The 13,120-nt window shown below is 40.0% G+C and overlaps 1 protein-coding gene across 6 annotated transcripts in view; it reads right to left on the reverse strand.

Annotated features, from left to right (window-relative positions):
- The window catches only part of LOC117361154 (integrator complex subunit 6-like), a 166,634-nt gene that overhangs the window by 76,058 nt on the left and 77,456 nt on the right, over positions 1-13,120 (reverse strand). For 5 of the 6 annotated variants that reach the window (XR_004539596.1, XM_033946108.1, XM_033946109.1 and 2 more), the window contains 2 exons: positions 2,015-2,198; positions 1,594-1,722 (listed from right to left, as the gene is read on the reverse strand). Coding sequence is in view for 5 of the 6 variants with exons in the window: in XM_033946108.1 (XP_033801999.1) it covers positions 1,594-1,722; positions 2,015-2,198 (313 nt within the window). In the remaining variant the exon portion in view is untranslated. Of the gene's footprint in view, positions 1-1,593; positions 1,723-2,014; positions 2,199-2,652; positions 2,680-13,120 lie in introns of those variants that run through there. The other variant, XM_033946111.1, reaches the window with a different exon arrangement.

The raw sequence follows: 13,120 nt of genomic DNA on the forward strand, positions 1-13,120 counted from the left end.
GAGGACCAGCATTTCAATGTACGCAGGTCCTGCGCCATACTATCTTGTGAATTGCTCTCGCTTACCATATTACATAGTTTGGCGTCGTCGGCGAATAATGTTACTTTACCTTGAAGCCCTTGAGTCAGATCTCCTATGAATATGTTGAAGAGGAGCGGACCCAAGACCGAGCCCTGCGGCACCCCGCTGGTCACCTCCGATGTCTCAGAGAAAGTACCGTTAACCATCACCCTCTGAAGTCTGCCACTCAGCCAATCATTGACCCATGCCGTTAGAGTCTCTCCTAACCCCATCGATTTCATCTTGTTTAACAGTCTGTGATGTGGGACGCTGTCAAAAGCTTTACTGAAGTCTAGGTACACTATGTCCAGTGAATCTCCTTCGTCCAATTACCCTATGGGTAATTGTAATTTGTGGTGTTTTTCCTAAGGAAAAATTACCCACAAATCATTAACCCTTCTCAGAGCAAAACACTTAGGGCTCCTTTTACTAAGCTATGCTAGCGGTTTTAGCGCACGTGCGCTAGACGCTAACGCCACCATTGAGCTGGCGTTAGTTTTTACATGTAGCACAGGGGGCAGCGCGTGCTAAAAACGCTAGCGCACCTTAGTACAAGGAGCCCTTAGCTTTGATTAAACAAAACTAAGTACATTGTTCCAAACTTCCTTCCTTCCCGCTACTCACTATGAATACTTCTTCAGTTAAACACCGTGGATATTTTTACCCACAGATGGACTGGGCAGCTATCAAAGACTTGATTTCTTTGGGTAAAAAATTTTACATACAGAGAGAGCTTTCATTAATGACCTCATTAATTTAGGTTATTTATCTCTGTGCCCTAGAATAGTGGTTTATGCTTGTTCTTAATATACCATCTCTTAGAAACCAGCAAAGCTGTTTACAGTATATTACATACAAATAAATTATGGGCTTCCATATTCATCTGGTGAATCCATGGTCACTCAAGTTTTCTGAATATCCTCAATAAACATGCTAAGATAAGAGCTGCCTTCATTGCTACAAATCTCTCTCATGCATATTCATGGAGGACATCCTGAAAACCCAAACGGTTGAGAGGGACTCTCCAGGACAAGTTTGGGAACTGCTGTCTTAAGAGTAAGTCAGTTAGCACTTGATTCAGCTTTGCTGAGCAATGCTTTAACAAACAAACAAAATCCCTGCAGTGGGAGATTATTTCCTTGAACTTTTTCTGAGGAAAAATCTCATTATCTATACAGTTTTATGTTTTGTATTTCTTTATTTATACCCCGCCTTTCCTAAGGAGGGTCACAGTAAAGTACATACACAAACAGAATCACATACAATACAACAAATCAAACATCAATATAACATAATAATAATAATAAAGTAAAGCCTCCTAAAATTACAAAAAGGCTACCAGCGCCTCGCATCAAAAAACTATAAATCAAGTCCCATATTTCATCTTACAGAAGAGATGTTTCTTCAACATTTTCTTAAAACTACTCAAACTAGATTGCTGTTGTAAATATCCCGGACATTTATTCCACTTGCGAGGACCCACACCGAAAATATGCTAGCTGTAAACACGGCTAGCCGCCGTTTTGTAGTTACCTTCTCCACTGGGAGCAGGATCTGGTCCTGTTTTTTCAAAGTTAATCACAACCCCACTCTGAACTTTTTGTACTAGTGACTCCAAACATTGGTTCAGCATTCTCTGTGTCCGGACACAATAGGAGCGACCTATGGATGAAAGAAGGGAAATATTGATGACAAGGAAGGAGCTGTATTTCCAATCAGATTTTTAAGGTAATTTTTTATAAACTAGAAATTAATTTTACAAAGAAATACATATATTAAAAATATTTATTTTGTGACGTGCCACACTTTAAAATGGAACATTTTAAAATACTTTTACTCCTATAAATTTTAATTTGGAACACAAGTATTGGTTTAAAAAAATAGTCCCCAATGCAATGACTTCTTGATATTTTGTTTTTAATATGTTGATCAGAAAGGGATCACTGCACAATACCTCCTGTGACTTCACACATCTGAGTGACGGCTGTCTCGTCAGAAGGAACGCTTCCAAGCTGCTCTGGTTCTACAGAGGAGGCACCTGGCAGACGCAACACCAAGGCAAATAGTCTCTGATCCCAGCGGAATGGCTCTTTGGTTAGTTCACTTCCAGGTAAAGGAGAATTCAAGGGAAGATGAAGCTGAGGAAGATATTGAAATAAATCATTTGTGAGAAATCCTATTAATTAAAGAGGAATGTACAGTATTTTATTTCCATTTAATTGCTTGATAAATGTTATCTTCTGTGAGAACACTTGAATATCCTCAGATTCAAGACCTGATAAGATTTGTATTTATACTTTATTAACCAATAGCCCATAAAAAGATCTAAGTAGTGTACAAAAAATTACATTAAAATGGGTAATACAGAACAAGTAGAGGAGCAGTATTCTCAGCCTCCGTTCAAGCCTCAATTCTATCTCCTATGGCAAACAGCACAACTTTATCCCATCCCACAGCCATCCTCAAGTTATACGACTATAAAATTCTAATGTTTCCTCATCCATCTTGCTTCACACAAAGTTTAACTGAGCTAGGTTCAGCTGTTCAAAAAAATTACATGTAGAGTGCACAAACTGTGAAATTTGCTCTTACCTGATAATGTCATTTCATTGAGTCCAGCTGCCCAGTCCAAAGTAGGTTGTGTCACCCAATCAGTACATGGAAGACAGAGAAAGCTGAAATTCAGTGACCTCACTGCCACTATAAAGATTGATGCAGCCATGAATCTTGTCAGTATATTTTATCCCAAAGCTGAGATTTAAAAACTAAGCATAAATCTAACCACACATTCTAAAGCCACTGGAGAACTACTGCCCAGAACAGGGAAAGAGCCTACTTTATTCTTTCCTGCTACCAGGAAAAAAAAGGAACAAGGCCAAGTGTGTAACGCAAGAAGACTCCTTCCATTTTTGTATTTGTAAAAGGCCACAGCAGCCATATCCACTTTGAAGGCATTGAGGGCCAAACCACACTCAAAACCTCCTTGTAAGAAGGCCAAAATGGAAGAGAAATCTATTTGTCTCATTGGCAAATCCTGGTCTTCACACCAGGTTAAAAAATACCAACCAGACTTGCACCTAAGCCAGCAAGGTGGACATCCTTGCACCTTCAGAGTAACCCCTGTACATTAATCTTTGCTTTTCAATGGCCACATCATAAGCCAATGGGATCTGGGTCCTCCGTAAAGACAAGTTCTTGCCTGAAAAGGTCCAGACACTACAGTTCATTTGATTTAATGATTTAATATACTGCTTAATACCAAGGTTTTAAAGTGGTTTACAGAACTAAAACAAAAGAATACAATTACAAACAGTACAATTGCAAAAAAAAACCAAACAAACCAACAACCCTTAGAATCAACAAAAGTATATTAAAAAAAATCATATCTTCAAAGCTTATCAAAATCAGAATAGCCTGACATCAAAATCAAAAACCTAGAGTGCAACAAAAGAACATTCAAAATGCCAAGTCTTCAAAGTAAGTGCAGCGGATTGCCCATCAGCAACCTGGCCAGATTATTATACCATGGACAATCAAGAGGGCACTCGCTAAAGTTAGAAGGGAAAAGATTCCGTACAAACATAAGGAAGTTCTTCTTCCTCAGAGAGTGGTAGAAACCTGGAATGCTTTTCTGGAGGCTGTTATAGGGGAAAGCACCCTGCAGGGATTCAAAACAAGGTTGGATAAGTTCCTACAGGAACAGAACATAAGCAAATAAGGCTAGACTCAAATAGGGCACTGGTCTTTGACCTAAGGGCCACCATGTGAGCGGACTGCTGGGCACGATGGACTATTGGTCTGACCCAGCAGCGGCAAATCTTATTTTCTTATGTTCTTAAAAAAATAAAAAATAAAAAAAAGAGACAAATTACTATGCTGAGCAGGAACCATGGAGAATGCATATACAACAGGCTCTCCAGGAGACAAGGATGCCCTTGATTACTGAAATCCCTTTAACTGAAGGAATGCTTAACTTTGGCTTTTGGCAAGACTCCAACAAGCTGAAAACCAGCAGACCGCATTTATCTACCACCATTTAAACAGAATGTTCCAAATGGGAAAGTCCACTTGCACATCTTCTACTTCAGCAATGTGAGTGCCAAATTGGCTATCAGATGGTTCTCTACTGACATAGCAAGGCACTTGCTTCTGCTACCACTGCACTTTTGATGCCCCCTGTGTTGTGTAAGTTCAAATCCAGCCTCAAAACCTCTCTCTTCAAAGATGTCAACAAGATTTATACCTAGGATCAAACTCATATGAGATTCAGACAAAGGCCACATATCGGACATTTCCCTTCTCCCTTTCGTACTTGCCATTCCCCTTTCTTTTTATTTTATGAAATGTATCCCAGCCATTTCCCTTTTGTAGCATGTCTAGTCAGTAATATCTTGAAATTTGTATTGGCATTTCCCCATTTTTACTTATATTTTAAATTTTATAGTGTAAACCGCTTTGGTAATTAAAGCGGTATATCAAGCCTAAATAAACTTGATACATATCATTTTTATTAAATATACAAAAAGATATTAAGTTTCATGAGGGAGCCTTATGTTCTCGTTAACATAGCTTGCCCCCCCCCCCACTTAAACCCCCTTCTCCTCTTGTAGGCACACCCCATCCTAAAAACTACATGTTCAGAAGGCAACTCCTTGCCACTGGAGAAAGCGTTTTGCAAAAGGTAATCCAAGTCCGTTGAAGCCACTCTCCTTGTTGTGATGTAGTATCTTGCACCAGCAGACATACCAATTTTAAAAGAGCTATTATATGAGATTGCCAATGTTGCAGTAAATGTGCCTATGGGAAGAGCCAGAATACTAAGATTGATTTGTCCCCCATTAGCACTGCTCTCTGCAAAATGTTTCTCAGTCCTTTCGGTGGGGGGGGGGGGGGTTGCAAAGTATAGCTATCAAATAACAATAGTCTTTTTTTTTCACTCCACATATCCATAGCAATAATATGTATGTAAGCAACTGCTGCCAAAATTGAGATATTTCTGGGGATTACCAAAACATGTGTCCCAATACAGCTGCTAATGACTGGCATTTTGGGCACATACTAGAAGTTGCTATACCAGTTCATGTATCTCCAAAAAGGGCACATAGAAATTGCAAATTTATATTGTAGCTCCCAACAATGAACATTTGCATTAACATGTTTAATGTCCAGAACATATGCTTTGAAACTTTCCACCGAGAGCTCAATGGACAGATCAGCACTCCACCAGCCTAATGCTGTATGCCGAGCTGTTGCACTGTCGGATAGAACCCAAACCACTACCCCCCTCCAATGCCCCAGGTACAAAATAAGTAAATGTATATACATAAACTTTGAATGTGCAACCACAAAAAGATAGTATACAAGTCCCATCCCCTTATTAGCATGAAAATGCACTGTTGTTAGATGAACTACCCTGAATTTCAGGTCTATTGAGTGGACCATATTCCTTTATTGAATGGACCATACTTACCTTTAACAGACAGTCCCCCAGCAGAGGCTGGCATTGGTCATGCCTGTTACCCATCTGAGAGATTCCAAGTCCATGCCCTTAGGAACTGATGGGGGATGGGGACCACCATGAGAGAGCTCTCCTGATTAACCTCAAAAGGAGCAGATTGCGAATAGGGGGACCAGCTGGAAAGAAGTGCCAACTGTAGAGGCCTCATGTAAGATATCATTCACAGGAGCATCTTTAGATCTGCTGCTATGGACCCCTCTAGGAATGAGGAAACCAGATTGTTCTTCACATAATTTACTAGCCAACCAAGGTTCTCCAATTCCTGAATCATCTTGCAAGTGACTGCCAGAGCGTTCTCCTTCAAATCAGCCTGGATAGTAATCCAGGATGGATGATCCCTGATCCCTTCTTTGCAGAGAAAGGCCACCACCACTACTACTCTGACCTTTAAGGTGGTTCTCTGGGCTGTGGCCAAACTAAACAACAGGGCTATGAACTGATAGTTGGACTATTGTAATATAGTCTATTTGGCTGTTCCAAATATTTAATTAAGAAATTACAAAAAGTCCATTATCTCTTTTTCTCTCTCTGAGAGATCCCACGTACCTATCCGAAGCCCTCTTGAATTCAGACACAGTCTCTGTCTCCACCACCTCTTCCGGGAGACTGTTCCATGCATCTATCACTCTTTACATAAAAAAATATTTCCTCAAATTACTCCAGAGCTTATCACCTCTTAACTTCATCCTATGCCCTCTCATTGCAGAGATCTCTTTCAAATGAAAGAGACTTGACTCATGCACATTTACATCACTTAGGTATTTAAACATCTCTCAATATAAATCGCAAATAGTAGCAAATACATTTTTTTTAAATCACAAAAATACTACTAGCCAGAGGTGGGCTGGCCAAACAAGATACTCATTCATTGGTGGAATTCAGTATGTCATGTGTTTAAAATGGAAAGAGCGTTGGCAGTTCAAAAAGATTAATATAATAAATTTAAGGATGTGTGGGGGCCATTTTAAAATTATTCTAATGAATAATCTACACTTTTCCCAATTTTAATTCTTACATGTGGATCGGGGGGGTTGGATTTCTATTAATAATATATATGAATGATAAGATATTATATTCATGTGGTATATTTTTTGTTGTATATGGAAGTGGGAGGGGGTGGGGGATATATCTTTTTGTTGTATGATATGGTAGATTTTCAAGTGATATTGTATTCTAATTGTTTGATATTTACTGTACACTTGTGAATTATAAAATGAATAAAGAATTTAAAAAAAAAATTAAAAAAAAGATACTCATTCACACAAAAAGGTGGAGAAAAAGCCTCAAATATTAAACATACGGACAGCAAACCAAACAGACTACGAGCTGCCACACTTCTTGTCATTGGCAAAAAACTCCACCATGTTGAAAAACATATCGCAAATCGGGCAACTGCCCACCACCATGCACAGATGGAAAAGAAAAATTCACTTAGCTGAGGTAATAATGTTCATGCTGTCCACCAGTGATAGCTGACCCAGAAAACCACGAGCTCCACAGCTCGGATTAAATCATCCATTCATTATTCGCCTCCAACAAGAGTCTTGTTTCATCGTTGACCGGCTGTCTCAGGAATTCAATACCAACTAGGTTTTCTTTATCATGGTACACAAATGGCGAAGATGGACAGCTGATTTAAACGGAAGTGAAGTGAGAAGTATCCGAGGTGACGTCAGCAAACTCATGTCCAGAATACCGAAAACAGAGTAATTTTTTTCTCTTACAAAATTTGATAGAAAAACAGCTTATTATCTGAAATTGCATTGGCTTTCAGTAAATGCAAGAATTCAATTTAAACTTTTATGTATTGGGGGAGGGAGTGACATCAACCATCCTGATGGCCACTTAACTTCGGTGCTCTGCGAAACCCAGCTTTCAATCTGTAGTTTATCTGTTTGATGCCATCGACGCTCTATAGAAAGCAAATGTAAATTCTTAAAACTAACACATTTAAATTACTAAATTGCAAATAAAGCACAGTTACTTACTGCAAGGAGGACGAGAGGGGCTCAAAGGCCGCAAAAACTGAAAACAGAAAAATAAAATTTGAAGAGGAAATACTTGGAGACAAAAATAATGAAGAAAACTAGAACTTAAAATGACGGGAAGGCAGTGAAAAATAACAGAAAAACACGCACACTTAGAGAAACTCCAAAACAACTTCTTAGCTCAGTGGAAGACTAAGATCTGATGGTCCTGCGAGCTGATGTTGGGCAGGAAGTCACTTGCACATGCATGGTATGGGTGGTCTCAAAACTTTTAAAGAAGTTAAAGTGACAGTACACTTTTGCATTGTCCGTACCGGGACTCTGTGGATGATGTCATCCATCTGTGAGAATATGCTACCTGCTTGTCCTAGGATAAAATCATTTTTCCTACCTTTGTTTTCTAGTGATATTATTTTTCTAATCATCTTTTCCCAGTTTCTGGTTGCATTTCCTTCAGCCTGTGCTCTTAACTCTGTTTCCAGGGTCTTGTTAAGCATTTGCTGTATTTTTTTCCTTCTTCACTTTCTGTCATACATTCATCTTTATATAAACGACTGGGTGTAATTCAAAAAAGATGTTCCTAAAGGGCCATAACAAGAATAGTAACATATAAAGGAACAAAGTCTACTTCAAACGTCTTTTAGCATGAAATGGTGCTCAGATTCCAAGATGGAAGGTTAAAGAACTCAGAAGGGACAAAAAGCCCTCAAGAGACTTAAATGGTATCGATCATTGCACCGGGTTGTAAAAGATGTTTTGAAGTTCTGTTAAATTGATTTATAAAGTTCAAATGTCCATAAAGTACAAAAATAGTCCAAAACTTTAAACGACTACTTGTAATTAAGGCTTGAATAAAGTGAACAACTTAGCTGAAATATAAAGAATGCAGAGGTGTAGCTGGGTCCTGACGCGTTTCGCCTCAATGGCTTCTTCAGAGAACCCACTTGCAAACTTATATATACTGCTTATTCTCAAATTAAATCTGTTGATTCTGTAATTTTTTCAGTTTCCTGTGACGTCACAGGAAACTGAAAAAATTACAGAATCAACAGATTTAATTTGAGAATAAGCAGTATATATAAGTTTGCAAGTGGGTTCTCTGAAGAAGCCATTGAGGCGAAACGCGTCAGGACCCAGCTACACCTCTGCATTCTTTATATTTCAGCTAAGTTGTTCACTTTATTCAAGCCTTAATTACAAGTAGTCGTTTAAAGTTTTGGACTATTTTTGTACTTTATGGACATTTGAACTTTATAAATCAATTTAACAGAACTTCAAAACATCTTTTACAACCCGGTGCAATGATCGATACCATTTAAGTCTCTTGAGGGCTTTTTGTCCCTTCTGAGTTCTTTAACCTTCCATCTTGGAATCTGAGCACCATTTCATGCTAAAAGACGTTTGAAGTAGACTTTGTTCCTTTATATGTTACTATTCTTATACATTCATCTTTGACATTAACTTTTAAGATTCAACTTTCTTCAATTTTTCTGCTTCTTTCTCAAATCTATCTACTTTTCCATGTCTTCCCTTACCTTCTATTCACATGCAGCATCTCTACCCCCTCCATCCATATGTACCATCTCTCCCCTATTCCCATATTTTCTTAAACAGCATTTTTCCCTCTCTCTTCCATTCCCCATCCCTCCCATCCCTGTGCACCCTCTCCTCTCTCTCTCTCCCCTTCCTCTACATCATTGTGCACCATCTCCTCCCTCTGTCTTTCCCTCTAATGGTTTGACATCTTTCACCTCTCCTTCCTAGTCTGCCATCTTTCTCCCCTCCTTCCCTTCCCTCCTTCCCCTTTGTGGTCTGGCATCTCAGCAGTCCAACATCTTTCTCCTTCCTGTGGTCTGGCTTCCCTTTCTTTCCCTTCTCTCCCCATCCCCGCAATTCAACATTTCTGTAGTAACACCACCTCTCCTGCAATCCCCCTCCCCCTTCATGGAATCCGGTAGTTGCTCACCCTTATTCCTGGCAGTCGTTCTTTCACTCTTTGGCCCACCTGCAACTTGAGTGAGGTAATCACTGCCTTCGGCAGCCCGGAAGCTTTTCTTTTGCTACTGCTTTCCATTTATGCAGAGACAGGAAGCAGTAGCAGAGGGAAAGCTTTGGGGCTGCTGAAGGCAAGCGAGTTTACCTCACTCATGCTGCTGGTGGCCCAAAGAGTGAAAGAGCAGCTGCAGGGAAGGAGACACATTAGATCCTGCGAGGGAGGGGGAGGGAATGGAGGTTGGAACCTCGAAGATCTGTGCGAGCCGCCTAAAAGGTCTCCGCAGGCAGTCATTGGCTCGCAGGCCTTGCAAGGAAGATCACTGCCTTAATTCATCTGGTGGTCAGCTGCTTAATCAGAGCACCTTTTTGTACCCAGCACATGACTGAAAACAGTTCTACCTTATAACATCCTCCTTTTTAGGCTTGAATGTTTCTTCCCAAATGGCAATTACTGTTGGATGTCCTGATTTTGGGCCCTCCTTAGTCCTACCCAAAATAAGCCCGCATCACCCCCCTTGTTATTTGGAAGTACTGCAGTATTGGATGTCCCTTTTCTGCCTCTGCAAAATCAGGAATGGAACGTTTGAAGTACAAAGACATCCATTTGAGCATTTTGAGATGTCCATATGCTTCAAAAATAAGCTCCTTGGACTGCCAGAACAAATGATGCAACACTTGCTTTAGGAGATCCTCTAGTTTCCTATCTAGAAAGTCCTTCAAGGCTAAACCACTAGTATGGTGGTCTTTGTCCCCACCATCAACAGGGAGCCCACTTTATCTGGGGAGGCAAAACAATTTGTTCAGATCTTCCTGATGTAGAGGATGGGATTCCCTATAACTCTGACCCCTTCAGAACTACCTCTGGCAATTCACACACAACTAAAACCATCTTCCTCAGGGCTTTGTGGAGAGAAAGGCTCTTGGGAGGAAGTTATCAATGTGGGCTACCGTTAACATAGGTTTTTTTATGCAATGAGACCCTGTGCTAAAATAGCATGACTTAAAAATAGCCTTAACAGTAGCCCACATTGATAACATCCCCTCAGACTCCATAAGACCTCAAATGGAATCACAATCCATGACTTCCTTTATAGGCACCATTATAGGGTCCCACTTATAAAAATCAATTAGGAATCTGAAATCTATTAATATAGAGGACTTTGCCTCAAACTGTGTTGTACTTTCATTGGACTTTGGTAACTTATTCCTCGAAGTCCAGGCTCTTGCTTAAAATTCAGCTTTTAGTAACAGCCTTCATCATCAATACTCCTGGTACCACTCTAGCCTAAAGTTGCTTAAGTAGCAATTATTGCAGTCAGAACATATTTGGTTAAACAATGGAGTCAGTAGAGAACTTTATCCAGTGTATTTTTGCCACAAACAGTTAAAGTGGATTTTTTAAAAAACAAAACTTTTATTAGCCCAGATCTGGGACAAACTAACCCATTAAAAAAAAAAAAAAAAATCAAAGTTTGTGGATCTACTTCTATACCTCTGAACTCTTCCCCTTCATATTTCTATCAAAAGATGTCTAATATTCAAATATAATTTTACTGATGTCCCATCCCACTTACTTAGGTTTCACTCCTTCTGCCCTTGCTGCTGTCTATGGTAGTTTTAATATCTCATGGTTAAATTTTACTCTTCAGAAAGTTCTTTCCAGTTAATCTCGCTGTGTTTAAGGATCCTGAATTAGGCATTTATCTTTTTTTTTCTTTCCTCAGTTGTAAATTTCAGCTTTGATACATGTGAAGTAACTGCTGTTTTGTAAAAAAAGAAGCTTATTTTAGATGTATCTAACCCTGATAATATCTATCTTGTCTTTTATATTTCTTTTATCTCTAAAATTCTGGAAAAAGCTATTTTCTTTCAATAACAAGTTTCTTCAGAAGATCAACTTCTTATAAGCTCACCAGTCTGTCTTTAAAAAATGGTCACAATACAGAAGCCTTACTATCTATACCAGACATTGGCAAACTACGGCCTGTGAACTATATCCGGCCCGTTTAGTTTTTTTAATCTGGCCAGCCAACCATCCAAACCCCGCCGACTGCGAACCCAACATACTTCCCTCCAGAGTAGCGTTGGGCCGGCAGCACTCTAAACAGGCTGCTTCGCGACCTTCTCTCATCAGGGTCTTCTGTGTGCTGCGTTACTGATGACATCATCAGTGATATGGCAGAGGGAATTCCACAAGAGGCTGCAAAGCAGCCTGTTTAGAGTGCTGCCGACCCAACACTACTCTGGAGGGAGGTTTATAGGGTTCGTGGTCGGCGGAGTTCAGATGAGAGGGAAGGTTGGAGGGTCAGCGTGGGTTCAGCTGTGTGGTGGGTACTCAAGGGTTCTGCTGCACAGAAATGGGAGGAAAGGATGGAAGCTGAGCAAGGGTTCTGCTGCACGAGAGATGGGAGGGAGGGAAGGATAGATAGACAGAAGCTAGGCAAGGGTTCTGCTGCACAGGGGGATGGGAGGGATGGAGGGATAGAAAGATACTCTTGTTCCGGCCCCTCTATCAAATTTAAGAACCCATTGTGGCCCACGAGTCAAAAAGTTTGCCCACCCCTGATCTATACTGTTAACTGAGATTTGGTTCATGGGGAGGGGAATTTTCAATATGATGTCTAAATACGAGTTCAGATGTTTTATACAACATGTACAAAAATCTAGTAGCAAACATGATCATCTTTTTTGTTTTGAAACGTCCATCTTTTTGTTATGTAATAGCCCATTTCTCAGATGCACAGTGCATCTATCTTTTTCAACCACATAAAAAAAAAAATCCAAAAGAAAATCACAAAAAACAAGCGGTTGGGATGTAGGAGACAGCATTTGTAGTAGACTGGCCACACAAACATCCCAGCAAAGCAGTGGATTACTCTATGGGGCACTGCAGTAAACTTCACATAAAAAGACACAGGTACACATCTTGCCATAACCCCCTTATAGTGTATTATGAGCCCTCCAAAACCCACCCAAAACCTACTAGACTCAACTGTACACCACACCAATAGCCTGTATGCCTACAGGTGTCACCTATTTGTAGGTATAGTGGATTTTGGTAGGCTCACATATTCTACCATAACTGTAATAGTTAGAATAGGATATGGGCCCGAGTCCCCATCTTTATAGTTCACTACAATGCCCACTAGGCTACTCCAGGAACCTGCTTGCTACTTTACTAAGACTGGCCATAACATCTGAAGTTATCATACTGGCAGGTATGTACTGTTTCATTCACATCTCTGCGTGGTGGGAGGAGGTCAGTGACCAGTAGGGGGAGTATGAGGTATATGCCTTCATTTCTCCAGTGGTCATCTGGTCAGTTTGGGCATCTTTTTTTTAACACTTATTCAATGTTAAAACAGGTCTAGACCCCAAATATCCAAATTGTGCTTTGGACATTTTCTAGAATGTTTGATTATTGCCATCCCTATTCCTGCCCAAGCCACACCTCCAAACACTTCCTTCAGATTTAAATGCACTGCAGACAGTCACCATAGAATTGGAAGGTTTAGTGAGATAAATTTCTATCTGCCCCTTTATGCCACTTATTGGATAT

This window comes from Geotrypetes seraphini, chromosome 5 (assembly GCF_902459505.1).
Source record: "Geotrypetes seraphini chromosome 5, aGeoSer1.1, whole genome shotgun sequence".
Taxonomy (NCBI): Eukaryota; Metazoa; Chordata; class Amphibia; order Gymnophiona; family Dermophiidae; genus Geotrypetes; species Geotrypetes seraphini.